General features: G+C 33.6%; 5 protein-coding genes and 1 non-coding gene across 10 annotated transcripts in view; 5 read left to right on the plus strand and 1 right to left on the minus strand.

Annotated features, from left to right (window-relative positions):
- The window catches only part of SNF4Agamma (SNF4/AMP-activated protein kinase gamma subunit), a 40,727-nt gene extending 34,511 nt beyond the window's left edge, over window positions 1-6,216 (minus strand). For both annotated transcript variants that reach the window (XM_064357043.1, XM_064357042.1), the window contains exons 1-2: window positions 6,174-6,216; window positions 1,398-1,657 (exon numbers count right to left, since the gene is read on the minus strand). In XM_064357043.1, the coding sequence (XP_064213113.1) occupies window positions 1,398-1,657; window positions 6,174-6,204 (291 nt within the window). In that variant the 5' untranslated portion in view covers window positions 6,205-6,216. The remainder of the gene's footprint in view (window positions 1-1,397; window positions 1,658-6,173) is intronic.
- On the plus strand, window positions 1,226-1,366 carry LOC135266425 (U4 spliceosomal RNA). Its single transcript, XR_010334486.1, has one exon. It is a non-coding gene; the product is annotated as a U4 spliceosomal RNA (small nuclear RNA).
- On the plus strand, window positions 4,889-7,645 carry Pgant35A (Polypeptide N-acetylgalactosaminyltransferase 35A). Its single transcript, XM_001813960.4, has 7 exons — window positions 4,889-5,025; window positions 5,077-5,383; window positions 5,431-5,867; window positions 5,961-6,165; window positions 6,239-6,396; window positions 6,445-7,074; window positions 7,122-7,645. The coding sequence occupies exons 2-7, from the start codon at window positions 5,098-5,100 to the stop codon at window positions 7,248-7,250; spliced, it is 1,845 nt and encodes a 614-aa protein (XP_001814012.1). The 5' UTR covers window positions 4,889-5,025; window positions 5,077-5,097; the 3' UTR covers window positions 7,251-7,645.
- A 1,678-nt stretch (window positions 7,646-9,323) lies between these two features.
- Window positions 9,324-17,442, plus strand: LOC107398028 (odorant binding protein 26). 4 transcript variants are annotated; one of them, XM_064357162.1, is made up of 13 exons: window positions 9,324-9,482; window positions 14,197-14,327; window positions 14,373-14,503; window positions 14,959-15,192; window positions 15,238-15,633; window positions 15,685-16,470; window positions 16,539-16,679; window positions 16,730-16,808; window positions 16,867-16,913; window positions 16,967-17,002; window positions 17,048-17,153; window positions 17,202-17,266; window positions 17,316-17,442. In XM_064357162.1, the coding sequence occupies exons 2-6, from the start codon at window positions 14,197-14,199 to the stop codon at window positions 16,068-16,070; spliced, it is 1,278 nt and encodes a 425-aa protein (XP_064213232.1). In that variant the 5' UTR covers window positions 9,324-9,482; the 3' UTR covers window positions 16,071-16,470; window positions 16,539-16,679; window positions 16,730-16,808; window positions 16,867-16,913; window positions 16,967-17,002; window positions 17,048-17,153; window positions 17,202-17,266; window positions 17,316-17,442. The 4 variants fall into 4 exon arrangements, with proteins under 4 accessions (XP_064213232.1, XP_064213231.1, XP_015836174.2 ...); XM_064357161.1 differs by having other exon boundaries at window positions 9,331-9,482; window positions 14,962-15,192; window positions 15,676-16,470; XM_015980688.2 differs by having other exon boundaries at window positions 9,333-9,482; window positions 15,676-16,470.
- Window positions 17,443-18,204: 762 nt separating this feature from the next.
- Window positions 18,205-19,163, plus strand: LOC107397961 (general odorant-binding protein 56d). Its single transcript, XM_015980176.2, has 7 exons — window positions 18,205-18,332; window positions 18,382-18,460; window positions 18,619-18,665; window positions 18,711-18,746; window positions 18,795-18,900; window positions 18,953-19,014; window positions 19,073-19,163. Exons 1-7 carry the CDS (start codon window positions 18,273-18,275, stop codon window positions 19,091-19,093), a joined length of 411 nt encoding a protein of 136 aa, XP_015835662.1. The 5' UTR covers window positions 18,205-18,272; the 3' UTR covers window positions 19,094-19,163.
- A 656-nt stretch (window positions 19,164-19,819) lies between these two features.
- On the plus strand, window positions 19,820-20,751 carry LOC103313228 (uncharacterized). Its single transcript, XM_008195979.3, has 7 exons — window positions 19,820-19,973; window positions 20,021-20,099; window positions 20,146-20,192; window positions 20,247-20,282; window positions 20,330-20,435; window positions 20,493-20,557; window positions 20,607-20,751. The coding sequence occupies exons 1-7, from the start codon at window positions 19,908-19,910 to the stop codon at window positions 20,622-20,624; spliced, it is 417 nt and encodes a 138-aa protein (XP_008194201.2). The 5' UTR covers window positions 19,820-19,907; the 3' UTR covers window positions 20,625-20,751.

The following is a 20,751-nucleotide window of genomic DNA, read 5'->3' on the forward strand; positions in this document are numbered from 1 at the left end:
GTCTCCTGATTTTTTATTGGGCTAGTTGGTCCAAATTGGATTTAAATTTGCGCTATCGTTTCATTTACATAATTTTTAGAAAAGTTTGGCTTTGAATACTGAGGCAGCAAAATTCTGCATGACTTGTGTTTAAAGCACTTGATTGAATATTCAACGAGTCGTATCTATTCGATGACTAGAAAAAATTATAAGAGTTTGAATACATAATGCACCACAAATCGTGCGTTAGTCATTTTTGTTGACATAATATGTTCGATATAAAACAGGCGGAATGAAATTACAGTCGAGGAATCTTTAACAAGAATTTTTTGTTCAACAATGATAAAAGTGAAACTAAACCTAATTAGTTACATGTAGTATTACTTTAGGAAGTAATAAAATCGCCAGTGTAATTTAAAATACACTATAAAAAAATAAAATCTTTCTCAAAACACAGTTTTTAGATGTTAGAAAATTAAACCCTAAATCCCTTCCTCACCTAAAATAATTTTCAAATATATAAATTTCCGAAATTATGTTTTTTTTAATGGAACAGCCAATATTTTTTGCATTTTTGGAGATAGCTTTTAAAAATAATGATTTTGACTTAACTTTTATAGATGCTTTTGTTAAAAAAATTAAATATTTGAAAAAATGTGCAAAATCGATAGACACAAGTTTAGGTCAAAATCATTAGTCTTAAAAGCTACATTCAAAAATGCAAAAAAGCTATTATTTTCCAACTAAAAACAGCGCCTCGGCCACAATTAATTGTTTGAATAAGCGACCTATTACGATTTTTATAACACAAATTGGCATAATTGTGACGTCAGCATTAATTAAATTTTCACTAGCAATAGCAATTAACTTTCGCGCATACCACAAACCGCAGATACGCCAGTTATCATCAAGATACCGCAACCCATAAAACTTTTATGTTTGTCTAAATTTAATCCGAGATTTCTGAGTATGTGTTAATTCGTCTAACACTGTAAACAATAAACACATCTCTTATCTTTTCCATTTCAGATTCATGAAAAATAACAAATGCAGGATTACGTAAATATTTGTTTAAAAAATAGGCCGCAATCACGATTAACTAATGTTTTGTTCTTACGTTAAAGAAAATGTGTTTGAAAAAAGGCTCGGTTGCTTGGTTGGTTCGTAGATGGCGATAGTATGTACAAATTCCGGTTACCTCTCTGCCCAAGTCACGATAATACTTCACTGGAGCAAAGCTTTCGTCAGCTTTGCGCAGTGGCAGTATCGTAACCGATGAGGTAAATCCGAGGTGCGATTATTGCTAGTTGAAAACTTTAACCAATACCCCGCCATGTGTACGTGAAATACCGTGCGCTAAGGCAATTTTTGGAAGCCTCTACGGGGGCTTATATTATAATTAAAAACATTACACTTACAGAGTCACTATCCTCCAGACTGAAATCCCATGATGGGGCTGGGGAAGCGCACCGACTCCCACTATTCAAGGTCTGGGGGAGCAGAGTTTGGTTCGGGGAGGTGTCGTCCAAGGCATGGTCTTCGGGGATGCTGGCGAAGGGTTGGGGGACTCTGTGCCTTGGGACAGGGGAGACCGAACCGGTAGACCCCTCGATGACAGGGGGGCCACCGGACACCACCGTCACATTGAAACGACGTCCGGGGGGCGCACCCCCACTTGCTGAAAAAATTCGTCTCAATTAGTTGAAAAATTTGGCAGACGGAGTGACTGGCCAAGAATAATTTTGTTTGTTACAAGTTAAGACACCTGGGATTTGAGTTTGGACCGGTGACAAAGACAATAAGTACATTCATGAAGCATTTGTGTGTTTATTGTTGGGCAGGCAAATACGAGGAATTACACGTGAATGCTTGGTTTTCTTCCGTGGTTTTGGCACACGGGTCATTTTTAACGGTGACCGAATTCGAAATCATGCTCTCAGAACAGAGGGAAATTTAAGGATTTTTTTTTAATTTGGTTATAAAAGCCTAACAATTAAAAAAGTAGTCTGATTTCTAATTAGGTTTACAGCACAAAAAAACAGAACAGAACGTGACTACATGTCACATTTTCAGTCTCTAGATTTTTCAGTGTCTGGTTTTTCAGAAATAACGAAAAAAATCTATGATTTTTTGAAAAGTTGAGTACAAGAGTGACGAAGTCACGAGTGGAAAATTTCACGAGTAAATAAACAATCTATCGTGGTGTATAATACATTTTTTCTATAACAAGGCTTCAACTTTAAGAAAAAAAAGTTATTGTTAATCCGTTAATTCGTCAAATGAATATGCTTTGTATCTTTGTATGACATCTGTTTAAAGAGTTGATAAAGAAATATGGGGAATAACAACTGCTGCAGAAAAAAAACTTAATCAATAGCATGATATTTTATTTTTATTATTATGCCACAATAATTTGTTCAGAATCATTTAGCAAATTCAGAGCAATTGCCTCGTAACGGAATAAATAAAGAGAAACGAGTTAAGCTCGGAGCTTTCGAGTCTTTCGACATAATCCACTAAATTGCGTAGCATACGCCGTGTCCCATTTTATTTTGTAATTATTATTGATTCAGTGAAGCAGTTACGAAACAGACATTTGTTTGTTTAAAGCCTGAGTAAAGTAATAAATATTTTATCAACCCAAGTTTTAATTAAGCTAAAAATGCAACGATATCAAAAGAAACCGCAAAGAAACGTTGATCAAAACAAAATTCATTAAATGATAAATGAGTTTTGTTTCAGCTAATTAACTCATACACTAACATTTTATTTTCAATTTGTGCTTCGGAAATAATGAAATTTAATTCCTCGATATCGATTCGGTAACGATACCCTTGACAGTCCGATTAGATTCCAGAAAAAATGTGAAATTCCTTGTGCAGGCGAGTAAACTTTTGGGGTTTCTCTTCCTGACCTTCGCTAACAAAGCATCGACCGGCCTTTGCGGAGCTCAGCCGTTCCGGGAATCTCATTTTCCCAATAACCCACCGAATTGTAAATGTTTTAGTGACAATGTTGTGTTTTCGCGATAAATAACTTAGCCCAAGTGCCACAAAAGAGCCTTGAGCTATAAAAATACTTTTCTAAAAGTAACATCACGTGTAACTCCCGTCAAAATCGCCGCAATAAAAGAGAAAAACAGGGAAAATTACCTTGTCGTGGCTGGCGACGCCACGAACTTTTGTGTGACGACGTTTTGGCAGATTTTAAGCCATAATCACAAGCAAAACTCCACAAAAAACTCGAGCCATCGCACTGCGGGACAATTCATGCCGAGTTATCCCCACTTGCGCTTGCGGCACTTGAACCACCCCCGCGACCGTGATTTTTGACTTTTTCAAACCGATTAAAAGATGCAACTTATCGATTCAGTTCCTGAGCCGATACAAATCACTCCAAGTGTTTCAGCTCCGGCGAAACAGATAAAACAAACAATTCTATTTGCGGAATTTGTTAGAACTGTGCAAAAACCGTCGGCGGCCACTCAAACTGGCTACATTTACAGCGAAATTTTCCCTTTTCAGCGTCGAACGCGCTAAGTGACCATTTATCCCGCTGAAGACTCGCAGCTCCGTTGAGCATTACGTAAAAAGGCGGGCGCTGAAAACGGCCGTTCCGGTCATGGAAACTCGCCACACGTCGAAAGGCTGTCCGGTGCACTTGAAATTTTGGGATTTTTCAGCGACCGGTGCTGAAAGTCAACTGTTCGGCAAATATTCAGCAATACTGCGGTGGTGGCGCCTCACTTTCTAGGTCACGTAACTAAAGCGTCGCCAGCAGGACGATGCCTGAAATTTTCCTGAAATTGATCGAAAGAATGCCGCTCACAAACAGACTTTCGTTCAGCAACACTCACAAATTGTCAACCAAGGTGCAACACGCATTTTCAAACCTTAAACGAACAGACCCACTCAGACTGCTATTAATAGGCGTCATGTGATAATCGAAGTGATTTACTCTTCCGTTCAACATATGCTCGGCTATCACATCGTAAATATTTTTAGACATGTTTTTTCAGCTATTGTGGAAATTTGTATTAAACTAACAAATTGCCACATCCCTAATTATCTTTAAATAAGAGCCTTGAGAAGTCGGAAAAATTTCAGAAAAAAAAATGGTAGATGTAACGCAGACTTTTAATAAACCCATAAAACCTAAAATAACTATGATTCGCTTCATTCCAATATGCTAAAAACGCATTAATGTAGAATGGAAATTTTTGAATTATGTTCCGATCCTGGACGTGTCAGGTACTGGCAGCGTTACAGTACAAAAATTGTTGACAAAACTATGCGTTTACACCAAGTTAAAGTCTACTCAACTCAAGGAAATGAATGTTTAACATCATAATTAAATTATCACAATTACCCACTATTTAACACACCCATTGTTTACTGGGAAAAATTAGTGTACAGAGTTATTTTTACGACTGTTCTAAATTTATCTGTAAATTTATTTTTCCATTTATCCGCAGATTTATTCCACCTACAGTTCGAAAACGCTCCGAATTCGGTTGTTTGCGCAGTGTTTATTTAGTTTTTTCTGACTGTTTAATTTATTCTGCCAGGTCCAACATTTCCAAAATCATGGAAAAAAAGTACGGAATATTACGAAATTTTAAAGAAAACCTACGGAAGCAAAAAAAGGAGGTTTATGATGACAAAAACCAGTAACTGGTTCAGAATGGCACAAGCATTTTAAATAAATCCTGGAGTAGTTCAGGATTAGTCCTAAAAATCCTTCGCGAACAAAGTTTATAAATAGCGATTTATTGGTAAAACGACTGCAAGGAGCGTGGAAGGAGTACTCCTATACAGTCTAATTAAAATAGAATACTAGAAAAGACGCTACCCATAAAATTGAAATACTTTTTTCCTTTTATTAAATTTGAACAATAGATGGGGAACTTATTGACGGGTGGTACGATTGGCGACAGTGGATGTGACCGTTCCAGCTGTCTAATGTCAAAAAACTGTTAACCTACAAGTGTTAACTGCGTTGTTTTTATTACTGTTTTGTTTAGATGTATATTATGACATTAAAAAGGTAAAAACACAGTGTTGCTTTTTATTATCACTTGAAAAAAATACATTCCAGGCCATTTTCCATGTAATAACGATGGCCAGTATAAACAAATCTTTCCTTTATGGAATCTGTTTCGCCTCAATTACGTGGATAATATCGCTATATTTATACATAAATCTTACAAATAACGAGCCTACAACCACCCACATACCTTTTAAGTTTGCAAAAACTGGCCATCCTTTAAACAGTTTTGATCGTGATTATAAAGTTTCAAAATCGTACAGATTAAGAAGGAAATTCTTCAATCAAGGCACTAACAGCAAACAACTGATAAATAAGCTACAGCCCGTGTACCCAAAATTAAGTACAGATAAGAATGGTAAGAGTTTCAAGTGTAATAAACCACTCGTAACTATTTTTTTCAAGAACTGAGCCAACTTGGCCTAGTTAAAAACATTGATGATCAGAGAAAGAAAGACGAAGGTTACAAGAAGCACGCTTATAATGTTTTGATAAGTGAGAGATTAAGTTATCACAGGGACGTGCCAGACACGAGGAACGAGTTGTGTAAAAATATTTCATACTCTGCTGATTTGCCAACAGCTGCAATTATTATTTGTTTCTACAATGAACATTATTACACTCTTTTGAGAACCGTTCATTCAATTATTGACAGAACGCCAGCTTCAGTACTAAAAGAAATTCTCCTGGTTGATGATTTTAGTGATCTGGAAAATTTACACGAAAATCTTTCAACCTACATTACCAAAAATTTTGATGACAGGGTTAAATTAATAAAAACTGAGAGGAGGGAAGGTTTAATTAGGGCACGGTTGTTTGGGGCCAGGAGGACTAAGCAGGATGTAAGTCGGTGGTCAAGCGGGCTGTGAAAATTTCAGAGCACTCTTGACTACGTTTTTATGGACTTAATTCTACTTGCACTTTTTTGTTTTAAGGTGATAATATTTTTAGACAGCCACATTGAAGTGAATGTTGGCTGGATTGAACCGTTATTGCAACGGATTAAGGATAATTACACCAATGTCGCAATGCCTGTCATTGACATTATTAACGCCGACACTTTTGCCTACACAGCTAGCCCTCTAGTCAGGGGAGGCTTCAACTGGGGCCTCCATTTCAAATGGGAAAATTTACCCAAAGGTACTGACCTGGATTATTTGTTGGTTTTTTTGACATCATCAACACAAAATTCCAATCTTATCACTTGTTGTAGGCACTTTATCTACAAAAATGGATTTTATTAAGCCAATTAAGTCGCCGACGATGGCGGGAGGTTTGTTTGCCATGAGCAGGAAATATTTTACGGATTTGGGCGAATACGACGCTGGGATGAATATATGGGGTGGCGAAAATTTGGAAATTTCATTCAGGGTTGGATTATATCCAAAATTAAAATAAAAAATTACTAAAAAATTTTAGATATGGATGTGTGGTGGGCGCCTTGAGTTGATTCCCTGCAGTAGAGTGGGGCACGTTTTTAGGCAAAGGCGCCCATATGGGGCCCCTGATGGGCAGGACACAATGCTGCACAATTCTCTCAGAGTCGCAAATGTCTGGATGGATTCTTACAAGGAGTATTTCCTGAATCACCGTCCTGATGCGAAAAGGATTGACTTTGGCGACGTTTCGTCACGAGTTCAGTTGAGAAAAGAGCTAAAATGCCACGATTTTGACTGGTACTTGAAGAATGTGTACCCAGAGTTGGCTCTGCCCACTGATAATGAAGAGAGATTGAAGAAAAAATGGACAGCTTTGGAGAGCGATAAATTCCAACCGTGGCATTTGCGAAAACGGAATTACGTCGATCAGTATCTGATGAGATTATCTAATACCTCTTTATGTGTTCAAGCAGCTAAAGATATAAAGAGCAAAGGCAGTAATCTAGTTTTGAGGAAATGTGTTAGAACGAAGAACCAAATGTGGTACCAAAGTGATAAAAATGAGTTGGTTTTGGGACAACTGCTTTGCTTGCAAGCCGGTAAGAAGCTTCCTATTTTGTACAAGTGTCACGAAATGGGCGGAGATCAAGAGTGGAACCATAAGGGAGAGGTTAATATTAATTACATTTACTTAAGTGCAATAATTGTATTTTTCAGAACAAATCTGCGATTTATAACATAGCTGCAGGCACATGTCTAGGAGCAGAAGAACAAAAACTTGGCGCTTTTATAACAATGAAGCTATGCTCAGACCCGAATTTAATTAGTTGGGATATTGTAAGGTGAAAAAGATTGATTATTTTTGACGTTTCTAAAAACCAATAGAAATTTTTAATTCTATAGCCAGTTTGATAAAACGTCAAAAAATAATTCATCGGAACACAGGAGAATTCGATCAATCAGAAATTAGTTCCCCAAATTTTTTACGAAAGTGTTGCCGTTTGGTAACTCATTTTCCCAAATTATTTTTAATTTATTTGTTCTTTTGTGATAATCCTGTTGAATATTGTTTAAGACTGATTTGCTAATTAAGGCCACAATCTTTTACATAATAAGATTAACTCTTTACTGTTATATATTTTGATAAATGTTTTGGTGTTATTTTTTGCCCTTTATATAAATATAAAATTGTCATTGCTCTCTTGAAACGAACGAATTCCAATAAAATATTTTTTAAAGTACATATTTTGTATTATTTCTATTTCCCTTTACCGAATTTCCAGTTCACTATACTTAATTAAGTTATTTTATAAATACATAATAAAGAGAAAAAGGTAAGTCTTTAGCAATTTTCACACTTTATATTTAATTAAGTGATCGATACGTAAAAAAATAATCGTCAGATGTGGCGGAACCTACAACTTTACATACAGTGTGCCTGTATTTTGTGTTGCATATAATCTTAAATGAAAAAGTAAATCCACTTGCACCTCATATAACTTAAAAATGCTTATTAACTACGAAATATACGATAAAGAAACCAAAAATACATAACATCAGACGTTAGTACACATTTATTATACACAATTTGTTTGGATAGACATCATCTACGTAAATAATGAATAAGCAAAAATTATTTTATTTTGTTTAAGAATCGAATTTGACGTCAAAATAAATAGCTAATTATGAACAATGTACTAAAAAAATAGGAAATTTTATTTTGAGTTGTTATAATTAAATAAAAAATAGAACAAAGGTACCACGATGTCCAAGGTAGGTACAGGTAAAAAATTTATTAAATATTTACAAAGCGTTAAGTTATATTTAACAGCAAATGCTAATTTCTGTGCGACTTAAGATAGCATAGTAAGATAAAAACTTTTGTATTTCTACAATTAGAATTATTCAAGAAGTTGCACTTGAATATTTATTTTATCAAAAGACAATTTATTTTTGGAAAGTTGTCAATTAGAACTGGCGAGTTCTTTGCTCCTCGATTCCGAAAAGTTGTGTTTTATTCTCAGCTGCGTTTCCCCACACTCTGATTCTTCTTATCTGTTCCTGATCTTGGGCCGAAAACCGCGACCACGAATTGCTTTTAATTGATTTCCGATAAAAGGTTTCCACGTTTAACATAATAGCGGTGAAGTGTTGACATCCACTCGGTATGTGAACGGCGCCACGTGTTCCCTTTTGCGCCACCCTGACACTCTTTCAGATCTCATCACTTCAGTCTCACCCTCCTGAAAAATACTGAAACGACGCTGCCCTAACACCAAATAACTTATCACTTTTTCGCGCTAATTGTTCTTATTTGTGTTATCACGATTTGAAAAGCTTCAACTACAGCTTGGTCTGAAAGTGACACTTTGTGGTTTATGTTTGCTCACACTTGTTCCATGTGTGTACGGATTTTATTGGTACTGAAAGGGCACAAACTTGAGGCGTTTGACGTGCTTTAGATTGAGAGCTTTTTGTCGCTCGTGGCCTTCGATGATCACAAGACGCACTTCAAGTGTCTATTTCTAGATAAATAATCACATTTTTTTCAATTGACAATGAAATTAAAGCTTAAAAAGTCATTAAGCTCGTGTGGTTGTGGGCCGAATCCGCCCTTAATATCCATGGCCGCTTGAATAATTCCTAAAGCTGTATTATGAAAGAGACAAGCTCTATAACTCAATAATGACAAATTACTGCCATTAATAATAAAAGTTGAGCTTTTCCGAGCTTATCTATAAAATATATCGTAACTGTAGGTTCGCGTTATACGAAAGACGTAAAAAAAGCAATGTTCAGTGACAGGTCGAAAGGGTGAACAAAGCCAGGACACGACCAATCACGAGTAAGCTCCCTCATTACGAGCGCCAATGAAACATTTTCTACTCGATCCAGCCACCACTGATCGCCGGCCTTTTAACCCTCTGGAAACCGGGGGCGGGTTGGAAAGTTCAGCTTGTTTTGCGGTCGGCATTTTACTGCATGTGGCGGCTCAAAAGAAAATAGCTACTGTTGAAGTTGCCTCCAAAAGAGTCGGATGTGATTGTGTCCTGACACCCTTTCATTTTTCGGCGAAATGTAAGTGATTTTTTACATTCATCACTCGTAAACTAATTGTTAATGTTTATATTAACAATGCCATTTAAACAAAGTTTTCAAAAATTAAAAATTTATTTACAAAATTAGAAATTTACGTAATATTTTGCTAAAAAATTGTGCAGCTAATGTTTTATCGTTTAAAAATTTACGTTGATAGAAAGATTGTGGTGTTACAGTTATTATTATTACAATTAAACACAATTAAACAACAAAGTGGAATTAATTATTAATATTTTTCTTGGTGTCGTCTGACGTTGAAACTGAAACTCGAATAAATAATTTTATGACTTTAATAACAAGCTGGGTATACTTTTTATTTTCACATTTAGCTTATTAAGCACCGGAAATATGTTTGTTAATAAATTAAAATATTAACAAAGTCAAGAAATTTTGACTTACTTCTTACTTATAAAATTAAATTTTGCAATGTATATTTTTGGTGGATGCGCCGGGAGAAATTATTGTAATTAATTAAATATACGCAATTTTGTGTAATATTAGAGAAAAAAATATGTTTTTTTAATAAAAACGTTAAAAAACATTACGCAAAAAACAAATAACGTGTTTCTATACTTTCTCCTTAACTGATGTTCTTTAAACAATAATAATTTAAAGCGGTTTTTCAGTACAAGATAATTTTATTGTAGTTTAAAACTCGCACAAATAAAAAAATTTAATCTACACGCGTTTACAATTTTAAAGTTTTTGGATTAAATGAAGTTAATTTAATATCGACAAAAATCAAGACAATAATAAACCAGTTACAATTACTTTAGGAAATGAGTAGATTTTAACCTTCGACATATTTTTTTAATATAATACTTCAATTTTAACTTCTATTCTATTATCTACAATTTTAGATTTTTTTTTGCTAAATTTTACTTTTAAAAGTTTATCCAAGAACTTTTTGATGGAAAAAATATTGTGAATTAATAATAACTTTCTTCTTAGGGTTTTATTTATTTTATTTATTTTTTCCAAAGCTTTCTTTTATGTTATTATTTTTTTCATATCAATCCATTATTTTTTTTATTTTTACAAAAAACGAAGTTTGTCAAAAGGGTCATTGAGTGTAAAATCGACTTAGTCAGTCATTTAGTACTTTAATTAATTATCTTTTTAAATATTGTGTCACTGCTTATAGTTTTTAGAGGAATAATTTTTGGGCGAATTATCTGTAATTTTTTTCTAATTTTTATAGAAAGTAAAGTTTCCTTAAGGAACCTTAAATTTCGAATTTTGAAGGCGTTTATAAATTTTTTAGTTTTCTCAAAATATTCTATCATTAGTTCGTTTTTAGCCGAGTCTTAAATCAAAAGTTTCTTTGATCGAAAAAAATAATTAACTGACCAAAACTTCGTAAAGCTATAATTTATTATTAATACTCGTATTTTGGTTTTGAAGAATTTGATATTCGCGCAACTTCAAACAAAAAAAAATATAATTTAAGGTTTCCGCTATTTTTTAAGTTACAAAGCCCTAAAATTGACTTATAATTTTCTCCCGTAAAAGCACTTTGATGTATTTTGATTAGATACAAATTGCCCTAATTGTCATAGTTATAAAGGCGTTACAGATAACTTTATGCACCCCAGTCGCAACAGCTGCCAAAAAAACGCATACCTATGAAGATGAGTAGCATTTTTTTTACCCCGAGATCACGCGATTATAAATTTAAATTCGTCTACTCCGTTATGAATGAAATCAATCAATAGATTTAAAGTGACAGCAAAAAAATAATTAATTTCAGAGATGACTCTCATTTTTTATTCCTCTCTTACTTTAAATTTACATTTAATAGAAAACACTTTTTTCAATATTATCAAATTATAAACACATCAAAGACCACATATGGTCCACCCTTAACATTTTCCACCCAGTTTCAAATCATGCACACGTCCTATATTAAATTCTCGTTAAAAGTTAACTTCCGCTTGAGGCTTTTCCGGCGACGAATCGAGTTGATAAATGATTTCCAGTTTAGATATAAAACCATGCATTAAGTTCATATCACAATATTCACACCCTGTAATTAACTCCCCTTGCATTCATATGTTACCGATTGTTAAATGACAACTTATGTTGCAATAATTGTCTCTCTCTGGCCCGAATTCGGGAAATAAATGTCTCTCTATTGCACTGATTCATCGGAGTGCCTTTTGGGGTTGAGTGGTTCGTGCCAATCTGGCATACAGTAACATATTGTCTAATTTGTAGTTGCATTATGTAATTAGTGGTCCGGGGGTCGTGCCACGAGAATGTACAGGTGTTAAAGCCAGTTCAACCCTTCGTACCTGCAGCACAAACTCATTAGAAATTTATTTGCGGCTCATTATTAAATAATTACTTGATGTGGACCAAAATAATAAATTCAAGATGGACATTTTCGGATTAAAAATATGGAAAAAATGTTTTGGTGGTGGGGGTATGTGTTGGTTTTTAAATCAGATATGACCTGAACACAGGGATAACCAGCTGTCAGTTCTCTCACATCAAGAATTCAACATGATGGTAGAGCAGTAAGATCGACGGTAACTGGCCACTGCAAGCGGAATAATGGCGGCCCGACCCATTAAAAATAAGCTTATGGAAGAAGACCATCAAATATTTATATGGTCTGACCACCGCCATTGTATGAATATTAAAATAGATTTCCATAAGCGGCGGTCAATACCTCCGCAACATTTTATTACCGTAATAATATATTATAAACATTAACCTGTAAAAAGTGTAATTAAAGCCCTCATTACTATGCAAAACGCTAACGTGCAATTTTTTCTCTTATGCATAATTACTAAAAACACGTGCTCCTGCACCATGACTACAAAAATCGTATTACTTGCATATTTTCACTTAATCAAACGATAACAGTAAACCATGAAATTCGTGTTCTGAGCTAATTATTTAAGAAAGATGGTCATAAAACTTTACTTGCGAAGACAAAAATAAATTTAAAGAAACAAATAACTGAAGATTTTCTTTGAATTTTGAAATGTCTATTATGGTTTTTATGTTCTTGTATCATTGTTCCAAAGAATTTTGACTATTTATTACGTAAATTTTTATTGTATTGTACGTGCATGTATAAGTATACATATCGATATCAAATATGTCTTTGCAAGATTAAATAAATAAAAAAATTGTTGCTTCAAAACTGTATAAAGTTTACTTTAAACCAAAATTTTTTGACGTTTTTTTTTGACAAAATTTTATGATATAAATGAGTGTCTACTTCAAAAATGAACAAGAATACATGAAAAGCTCCCTAAATTGAACTGATATTGAACAAAATTTTGTGTTTTAGTTTGAAAATTAAATATTTTTTTAATTTTGAATTTTGCAAAATGAGAGAGTTTCTGAATGTACTGAAACTTTCGTTCAAGTTCAAAATTAATGCAATGGTAATTTTAAGTTAGTAGTTTTTGTGTAAAAATGTGCGAAAAAACACGCTTTAATAATAGTTTGGATAGTTTTTATTGTTTTTTATTTAAAAATATACATACAAAATAGACAAAGTTGCTGATCTTTTAGAAGATTTATAATAAACTTAAGCAAAAATTTCTGTTTTTGAAATTAGAAACGTACAAAAGGTTACCAAAAGTGTAAAACAATATTATTTTAAAATTTTGGTTGATGATTCAGAATTTTTCGAAATATGATATTTTCGAATTAAAAAATCAACTTACAGGCTTGGACAATTTCAAAACATTGTCTTCTGTGCTTAATTTGGTGTTTTTTGATGCAAATTAGACAAAAATTAGGCCATCAGTAAAAAAAATCCCAGACAGAGTGCAGAGTTCTTTAGATTATGCTATAAAAATTACTTTTAACTTACTAATTATGTTTTTAAACCAATGGTTTTCAATGGAAATTAATTTTTAAATTTGCCTTTCGAGCTTATAGAGAGGCTAAATTGTAAACGTAACCACAACTTAAAAAAATACCGTTTAATCAACTTAAAAATATCTAATAAAAGATCGGAAACACTGAAGAACGTAAACGTAGAAGTATAACATATAAAATATAACTTTCTTCTTGGATTAAAAACTATTTAGAGTCAAATAACTTGACTATTTCATTCCGAGAAGGAACTAATAAGAACTGAAAAAACTTTTATATTTTAATATTTTATTTTATATTTTACAATGTTTTACAAATTCTTCAAGAAAAACTACTAACATATGATATACTAAAAATTTGTGTTTATACATTATGTGCATTAAACCGATTTTATTTAGTATATTAATTTTATAATAAATGACAAATGAAAAAATACACCTAGAAGTATAAAAAAGTAATATTCTATATATCTTAAAGTCTCCGTATATCTCAATTTTTTTGTGGTAACAGGTTTACTTCCAGAGATTTTTCACTGTTACAATCAACAAAAAAATTTAAAAAAATACAAAAGTGGAAACAAAAGTAGTGGATGCGCGTAATACGAACAAAATAAATTTATTTCCAAAAAATTTATCAGAAAAGTAACATAAATTCAATTCCTCTGATGCCTTATACTAAAACCTAAACCCAGGACTAAAAGCAATACCAATTTTTTGTAGTTTTCTATATTAACTAAATAATGTAAATGAAATAAATCAATAAAACCACATCTAATACTAATAAATTAATAATAAATATTTGTAAAAAAGCACGTGCTCGTGCTAGAATCGATAAATTTGGATGAATGTTTCAGATGGATGATTCAATCCCGTCGAACAAAACCGAGTCTCTTTGCCGCGTTTGCGGCGACAAAGCTTCAGGAAAACACTACGGCGTGTCCAGTTGCGACGGCTGTCGGGGCTTTTTCAAACGCAGCATACGACGGTATTCCATCTCAAACTCGTACCAAAACAAAAATAATAAAAACAGCATCTCCCTCTCTAGCAACTTGGAGTACGTGTGCAAGGAAAACGGCCGTTGCATCGTCGACGTCACCCGAAGAAATCAATGCCAAGCGTGTCGCTTCAAAAAATGTCTTCAAGTCAACATGAAAAGAGACGGTATATAATCTATTTCCCTCTTCGAAATTATCGTTGGCGCTGTATCGACCTATCGTGGAAACCGCGGCATTTAGATAGTAATTAACTGAATTGTGGCCCATAAACCACGCCAAAGCCAGAAGTCAGGCCATAAAATATTCAACAACTCCCTTGTGTAATCATCATTACCGGGGGTTCCCCAGGCCGACCATGACATGACAATAGGACAACGTGTTTGGTTGCAGGTGCCTTTTCCCATGCCATCACAACCCCATTTGCCTGCTTTTTAACCAAACTTCAAATTATGCGCCGTAATAAATCCATCATGTCGAAATATCGTCTTACCCAATCAGATATTAAATTACAAAGCGACTTAATTGCGAGCGACAAGAACAATATTTACTTCACCCTGCGATTCCCTCACTCAATAATTACCGCCCCCTTGTATTAAATAAACACCAAAAAAATTATTGCAGCAGTCCAGCATGAGCGAGCCCCACGGTCAACACAATCAGGCCTTCACCAGTACCCCCTCAGTTTCGGAAGCCGCTTGAGGAGTCTCCACACTTCCGTCTTCTCAACTCTTCCCCTACACACCCCAACCCTTGACACCCCCGCAACTCTACCTGGACATTACCTCCACCAAAACTATCTCTACCCAGGAATGTTGGGGTCGTTCCCGAAACCTAATCTAGTCCCAGGACCCTTAGGTTTGTCAATTTCCCGTCTTGTCATTTAATCACCAAAATTTTCAGCATTCTATAACAAACCACCTCATCCAGCAATGTTAAATCTCGCGTCCCGAACGAGCCTAAAAGACGACGAAGTCACAAGTTCGGAAGAGGCAAAAGAGCGGGAAAAAAGCCCATCTGAGGAAACCCTGGACGAGAAAACTAACCTAGAGCTACCACTAATGACCGAGTCTTGCAAACCAGTCCTAAGACCCTTGGACATCCCCTGCCTCAGCCTATTCCCGGCCGAAAACGTGTACGAATCCGCCGCTAAACTCCTCTTTCTCGCCATAAAATGGGCCAAAAGCATCCCCTCATTCCTGCAATTGTCCTACCGCGACCAGTCAATCCTCCTTGAGGAGAGCTGGAGCGAGCTGTTCGTCCTGACAGCGGCCCAGTGGGCCTTCCCGGTCGATGAAAGTAAGTGGGAGCAAGCGAAAAATTTGCGTTACAATTTTTTAGCACTTTTAGTCAGCAATGCCATTGCTCCAACGTCCCGGCACGCAGCCCTTGAGGAGGATGCGCGCCGTTTGAGGGAGATTATCACAAGATTGACTCTTTTGCGGGTCGACCACACCGAACATGCGTGTCTTAAAGCTTTGGTTCTTTTTAAGTCGGAATGTCGCGGGTTGTGCGAGCCAAGTCATGTCGAGCTATTGCAAGATCAGACGCATGTCATGCTGAATGAGTACTGCAATCAGAGGCAGACCAAAGGCAGGTTCGGGAAGTTGCTGCTTACCCTACCAGCGGTTCAGGCGGTTACGAGGAGAGGGTTGGAGGAGCTGATTTTTCGGCAAACGGTCGGGGATGTGGCAATTGACAGGCTGTTGACCGATTTGGCCAAAGCCACGCATTAAGCGAGATTTTGAATCACTTGTAACTGTGTTAATTGAATAAATTATTGGAAATTATTGTGCAAGTTATTACGTCTGTATCTTCCACGAGGCGTGTTTTTGTGTAATATATGTGTTTAAACATTTTTTTTGCATACATCTAATTCTAGACGTTGCATTGATATTTTGCAATTCAATTCTGTAATGTAGGTGACCTTGGGGAACAAGGGAAGTTAACAACAGTTAATAATTAGTTAATAATTTTCAATTTTTAAAACCAAAATGAGTGAGTTTTTGGATACTAGTTTTAAATATTATACAATAAATAATCTTCTACTTCGTACTTCTCACATTGCATGTTGAGAAAGAGTCAAAAAACCTTGATTTAAAGGAAAACGGCGGGAGTTGACCGTTCTAATAACCGGTAATGATTTTCCCTGCACCGTAATTTTCCTTATTTTTCCGAATGATGTGATTTTGTCGCTTAATCAGATATAAGCTAAACACTCGTTTAGAAATAATAGTAGAAGGATAAAGATTTAAGTGGCAGATACGAGTTTTCAGTCGTCGAAAATGATGCATTTAAAAAATTTCGTTGTTTTGGTCGTTTGTCCCTTATTCGTTTTTGCAAAAGTGAGGAACAGAAATTCGTAATTTCCACTATTTTATTGTCTTATTTTTAGGTTGAAATTCCTCCAGATCTAGAAGCAGAAATCGATGAATATTTTGAACAATGTTTTGAGCCAAATGGAGTCACGATGGGTTTGTATAAATCACTTACAAAAAAAAACAGCCACACTGCAAATACTGTTTTTGTTAGATGACATTAAAGCGTATAAAATGGGCGACAAGGACCCGAAAATAATGGTAACATTGAAGTAAATCTTTATATTTTTATCCAAAAATAAAAAATGTTTTAGTGCTTCATGAGATGTTTGTTCGTTAGCGGCAAATGGGTATGTTACAGTTTGACTAAAAAAAATCTATGTATTAATTTTTAGATGGACGAGAACGAAAATATGCAGTACGATTATATAAAAGAGACAATTCATCATGCGATAAGACATATCACTATACCAGAATTGGAAAATTGTGGAAAAGAAGCACGTACGTTGTTTTTATTATGGAAAACTTTATTACAATTTTTTTTACTAGAAACTGGGGACAAGTGTGAAAAGTCTTTCAACTTCTTCATGTGTATGAACAGAGCAGAACCAGAAGTATGAGTAAGGCTGTCTAAGACTGTTTCACACATTTTTCGTATTTTAGGACTGGATTCTAGACTACAAGTCCTAATGGTAAATTAATGTATGACGCCTGTATTTAATAAAAGATATGATGTTATGTAATTTGAAGTAATAGAAAATAATAAAGTAGGTACTAGCAGCATATGAAATTGTTTTATTTATTAAATAATAAATGATAATAATAAATAATACTGTTTTTATTGTTACGGTTTCAGACGTTTCAGAAACAATAAAACTAAGTTTATTTTTGTTAAAAAATTCCTTCATGCTACTGAAACAGAATTAAATGTTTCTCCGATATTAGCAAGTGGAATTAAAAAAAAAACAAAAATTACATCAAAATAGTCGGTTGTTTAAAAACAGAGAACTTGATGTAGACCCAAATTTGAATGTCTTTGTGCTAATATGGAAATACCTATTGACTCATAAAGTGATCGTATTAATAGAAAAATTTGTGTTTCCTTTTATTTAATACAGCATACATCAGATCTTAATTCTTAATTTCAGATACTCTTCTAATAACTTATTAGTTATGTAGTATGCATGCATGATTATTTTAAAATATAATTCTGTAAACCTTGATTTAATAGAAAACAAAGGAAATTGGATGCACACAGTAATAAGTAACACGTATGGACAATATACTGCACGACGTAATATTGCAACACAAAAACTATTGGAGCTTGAATAAAATCGGCTTAAACCAATGTTTTTATTTTCCTAATAAACCTACTGGCTCCCAAAAACTAAAAAAATCTTCTAAATTATTATTTTTGTCATTTTATATTTTCAGTGGTAAATATCAAAAAGTATGCAAATCAATGTTTGTGTTAAGTAGTATACTATACTGACCTACAAACTTAATACGCAAGTTCGTCGTTAATCAATTATTGGATAAACATAACTTTTAAAATCACAAAAGTGGGGTAAAAGTATTTAAGTCGTAGATCTTTTAAGATTTAGCAGTAATTCATCAATTATGATGCCATTAAAGAACTTGATAATTCTTATAGTTTGTCCATTATTTGTTTTTGCTAAAGTAAGAAAAAATAACGAACTAATCACTTATTTTATTTATTTTTACATAGGTTGATATTCCTCCGGATCTTCAAGCAGAAATTGATGGGTATTATGATATCTGTTACAAACAAATAGGACTTACTAAAGGTTTGTACGAAAAAATATTCAAATTTTATATACGTCGCATTTAACCGAATTATTTTTTTAAATAATATTAGTAAATTTGTAAAATACTTATCATCGAAGGTATAACTTACATTAGCTATTTTTTTGAAGTAAACAGCTAATTAATTATTTTTCATTAGATGACCTGAAAGCTTACAAGATAGGTGACAGGGACCCTAAAATAATGGTAAGTCTGATATAATTACTTCTTTATTTAAAAAAATTGTTTCAGTGTTTCATGAAATGTGTTTTTGTTGAAGCTAAATGGGTATGTTTGAATTTTCCATTTTTGTATAAATATTAATGAATGCTTTAGATGGACGAAAACGAAAATTTACAATATGATTACATAAAAAACACAATTCATCATTCGATAAGACATATCACTCTACCAGAATTAGAAAACTGTGGGAAAAAAGCGGGTACGTATTTTTTTATTGAAAACTTTAAATATTTAAAAATTGCGTTTAACAGAGGGCGACAAGTGCGAAAAATCATTTAGCTTTTTTAATTGTATGAACAAAGCTGAACCAGAGGTAAGTATTAATTCTAAACGAATGGTTTACTTTACAGGTGCATCCTTTTTTATTTTAGGATTGGGTTCTAATTCAATAAATGTTTAGTTCATAATTATTTTGTTTTCGAATTTGTGGCAATAGAAAAAATATATACAGCTAGCAGCATACCAATTTGTTTTATTTACCCGAGTATTTACCTAATAAGCATAAGTGGTAGCAATAAAAAAAGTTATTTTTTTTGTGTAAAATTCCTAACTGCGCTCACACACAATTTTCCAAACAATCGGAAAATTAATGATTTAAAAATAAATATGTTATCTTACTGGCATTTACTCAATTTCTCAAACTTATGTTTCAAAGTTTCTAGAATGTTCGATTTTTATACAACATTGTTATTTGTTCAGGATATAAATAATTAATTCATTACGGATTTTCCGTAAAAGGTGATTTTAATGTGATTACATATTGCCAAAATAAAAAAATGTAGAACTAATTAAATTCTTACCTGTATTTATAAAATTATCGAGAAAGAATGATAAAATTCAACTTTCCGTTGCTTATCAGAATACAGAGAATACGGTGAAAGATATACATGTCGAAAGAAAAGTGTAAAAATTAAAACTGAAGCTACTTTTTCTTTATACACAATAATAAGCACCCTGCAATATTTTGAGATTGACTTGGGCTTTAATAACACCAATTTTTCACAAACAAATAGTCGGAAAAAGCACATTTAGCATCAAAATTAGTAATCTTAACATACATTTTCCTGTTGCCATTCAATTCGTTTTAACAAATGTATGAGATTAAATCGTTTATGTCAAAATCAACAATAGGTACAGGAAGATTTGACACAAAGTATAGTGGGATAAAATGTTTAAAAACTTGCTACAGTCCATTATGACTTAAAAATGTCCAGAATGTTACCAGCAGCTTTATTTGTTGTACTGGCCACCCTTACTTTTGCCACAGCTGAGGTAAAAAAATATTTTATCGTAAGTATTTCACAAATTCTATTTTCTAGATTGTGGTACCCGATGATTTGAAAGATTACATTAACGAGCTGCATGACCACTGCTTGAAAGAGATGGGTTTAACCGAAGGTTGTTTCCATTTCTCACTCATTTTTTTTTAAATTTTTTATTGTAGGTGATCACAAAAATTACAACATTCATGTTAAGGACCCGAAAATGATGGTAACTATTTTTTTCATTAAATAACAAATTCAGTAGTAATCAATTTACTTGCAGTGTTATATGAAATGTTTGATGACCACTTCAAAATGGGTAAAGTGATAATAGTAAAAAAATAATAAGTAAATTATTTATTTTAGATGAACATGGATGAATCGATTCAATATGATTTTATTCTGAGTAGCGTCCATCCGGCTGTGAAAAATATTTTACTTCCGGCGCTAGATAAATGTCGTGATATTCCAAGTAAGTAACTCAGGCAAAGTAAAAAAAAAATAAATACATATCACATTTTTGTTTTAGAAGGAACAATGGAGTGTGAAAAAGCTTACAATTTCAACATGTGTCTGTTTAATGCAGATCCAGAGGTAATAACTAAAACTAAAAATTACTTCAATAACCAGTTATTTATATTAGAATTGGTTCTTCATTTAACTCACCTGCGTTGAATTTTGATGGATTATGGAATTTTGACACGAACGTTGCGTTATAATAAATACTACTAACTAAATATGTAGATACTAACAATAATAATGTACTGAATAAATAGACTTGCATTAAA

The sequence above is a fragment of the Tribolium castaneum genome, chromosome 5, assembly GCF_031307605.1.
Source record: "Tribolium castaneum strain GA2 chromosome 5, icTriCast1.1, whole genome shotgun sequence".
NCBI lineage: Eukaryota > Metazoa > Arthropoda > Insecta > Coleoptera > Tenebrionidae > Tribolium > Tribolium castaneum.

What these genes read in the sequence shown, in the direction of transcription:
- Pgant35A (XM_001813960.4), top strand. Translation starts at nt 5,098, where the DNA reads ATGGCCAGTATAAACAAATCTTTCCTTTATGGAATCTGTTTCGCCTCA. An exon ending in ATTAAGTACAGATAAGAATG is followed by an intron (nt 5,384 to 5,430) that starts GTAAGAGTTTCA and finishes ATTTTTTTCAAG; the next exon opens with AACTGAGCCAACTTGGCCTA. An exon ending in ATGGGAAAATTTACCCAAAG is followed by an intron (nt 6,166 to 6,238) that starts GTACTGACCTGG and finishes CACTTGTTGTAG; the next exon opens with GCACTTTATCTACAAAAATG.
- LOC107398028 (XM_015980688.2), top strand. Translation starts at nt 14,197, where the DNA reads ATGGATGATTCAATCCCGTCGAACAAAACCGAGTCTCTTTGCCGCGTT. An exon ending in TTCAAACGCAGCATACGACG is followed by an intron (nt 14,328 to 14,372) that starts GTATTCCATCTC and finishes TAATAAAAACAG; the next exon opens with CATCTCCCTCTCTAGCAACT. An exon ending in GGCCTTCCCGGTCGATGAAA is followed by an intron (nt 15,634 to 15,675) that starts GTAAGTGGGAGC and finishes ACAATTTTTTAG; the next exon opens with CACTTTTAGTCAGCAATGCC.
- LOC107397961 (XM_015980176.2), top strand. Translation starts at nt 18,273, where the DNA reads ATGATGCCATTAAAGAACTTGATAATTCTTATAGTTTGTCCATTATTT. An exon ending in CATTATTTGTTTTTGCTAAA is followed by an intron (nt 18,333 to 18,381) that starts GTAAGAAAAAAT and finishes ATTTTTACATAG; the next exon opens with GTTGATATTCCTCCGGATCT. An exon ending in AAACTGTGGGAAAAAAGCGG is followed by an intron (nt 18,901 to 18,952) that starts GTACGTATTTTT and finishes TGCGTTTAACAG; the next exon opens with AGGGCGACAAGTGCGAAAAA.
- LOC103313228 (XM_008195979.3), top strand. Translation starts at nt 19,908, where the DNA reads ATGTCCAGAATGTTACCAGCAGCTTTATTTGTTGTACTGGCCACCCTT. An exon ending in AGAGATGGGTTTAACCGAAG is followed by an intron (nt 20,100 to 20,145) that starts GTTGTTTCCATT and finishes TTTTTATTGTAG; the next exon opens with GTGATCACAAAAATTACAAC. An exon ending in TTAAGGACCCGAAAATGATG is followed by an intron (nt 20,193 to 20,246) that starts GTAACTATTTTT and finishes ATTTACTTGCAG; the next exon opens with TGTTATATGAAATGTTTGAT.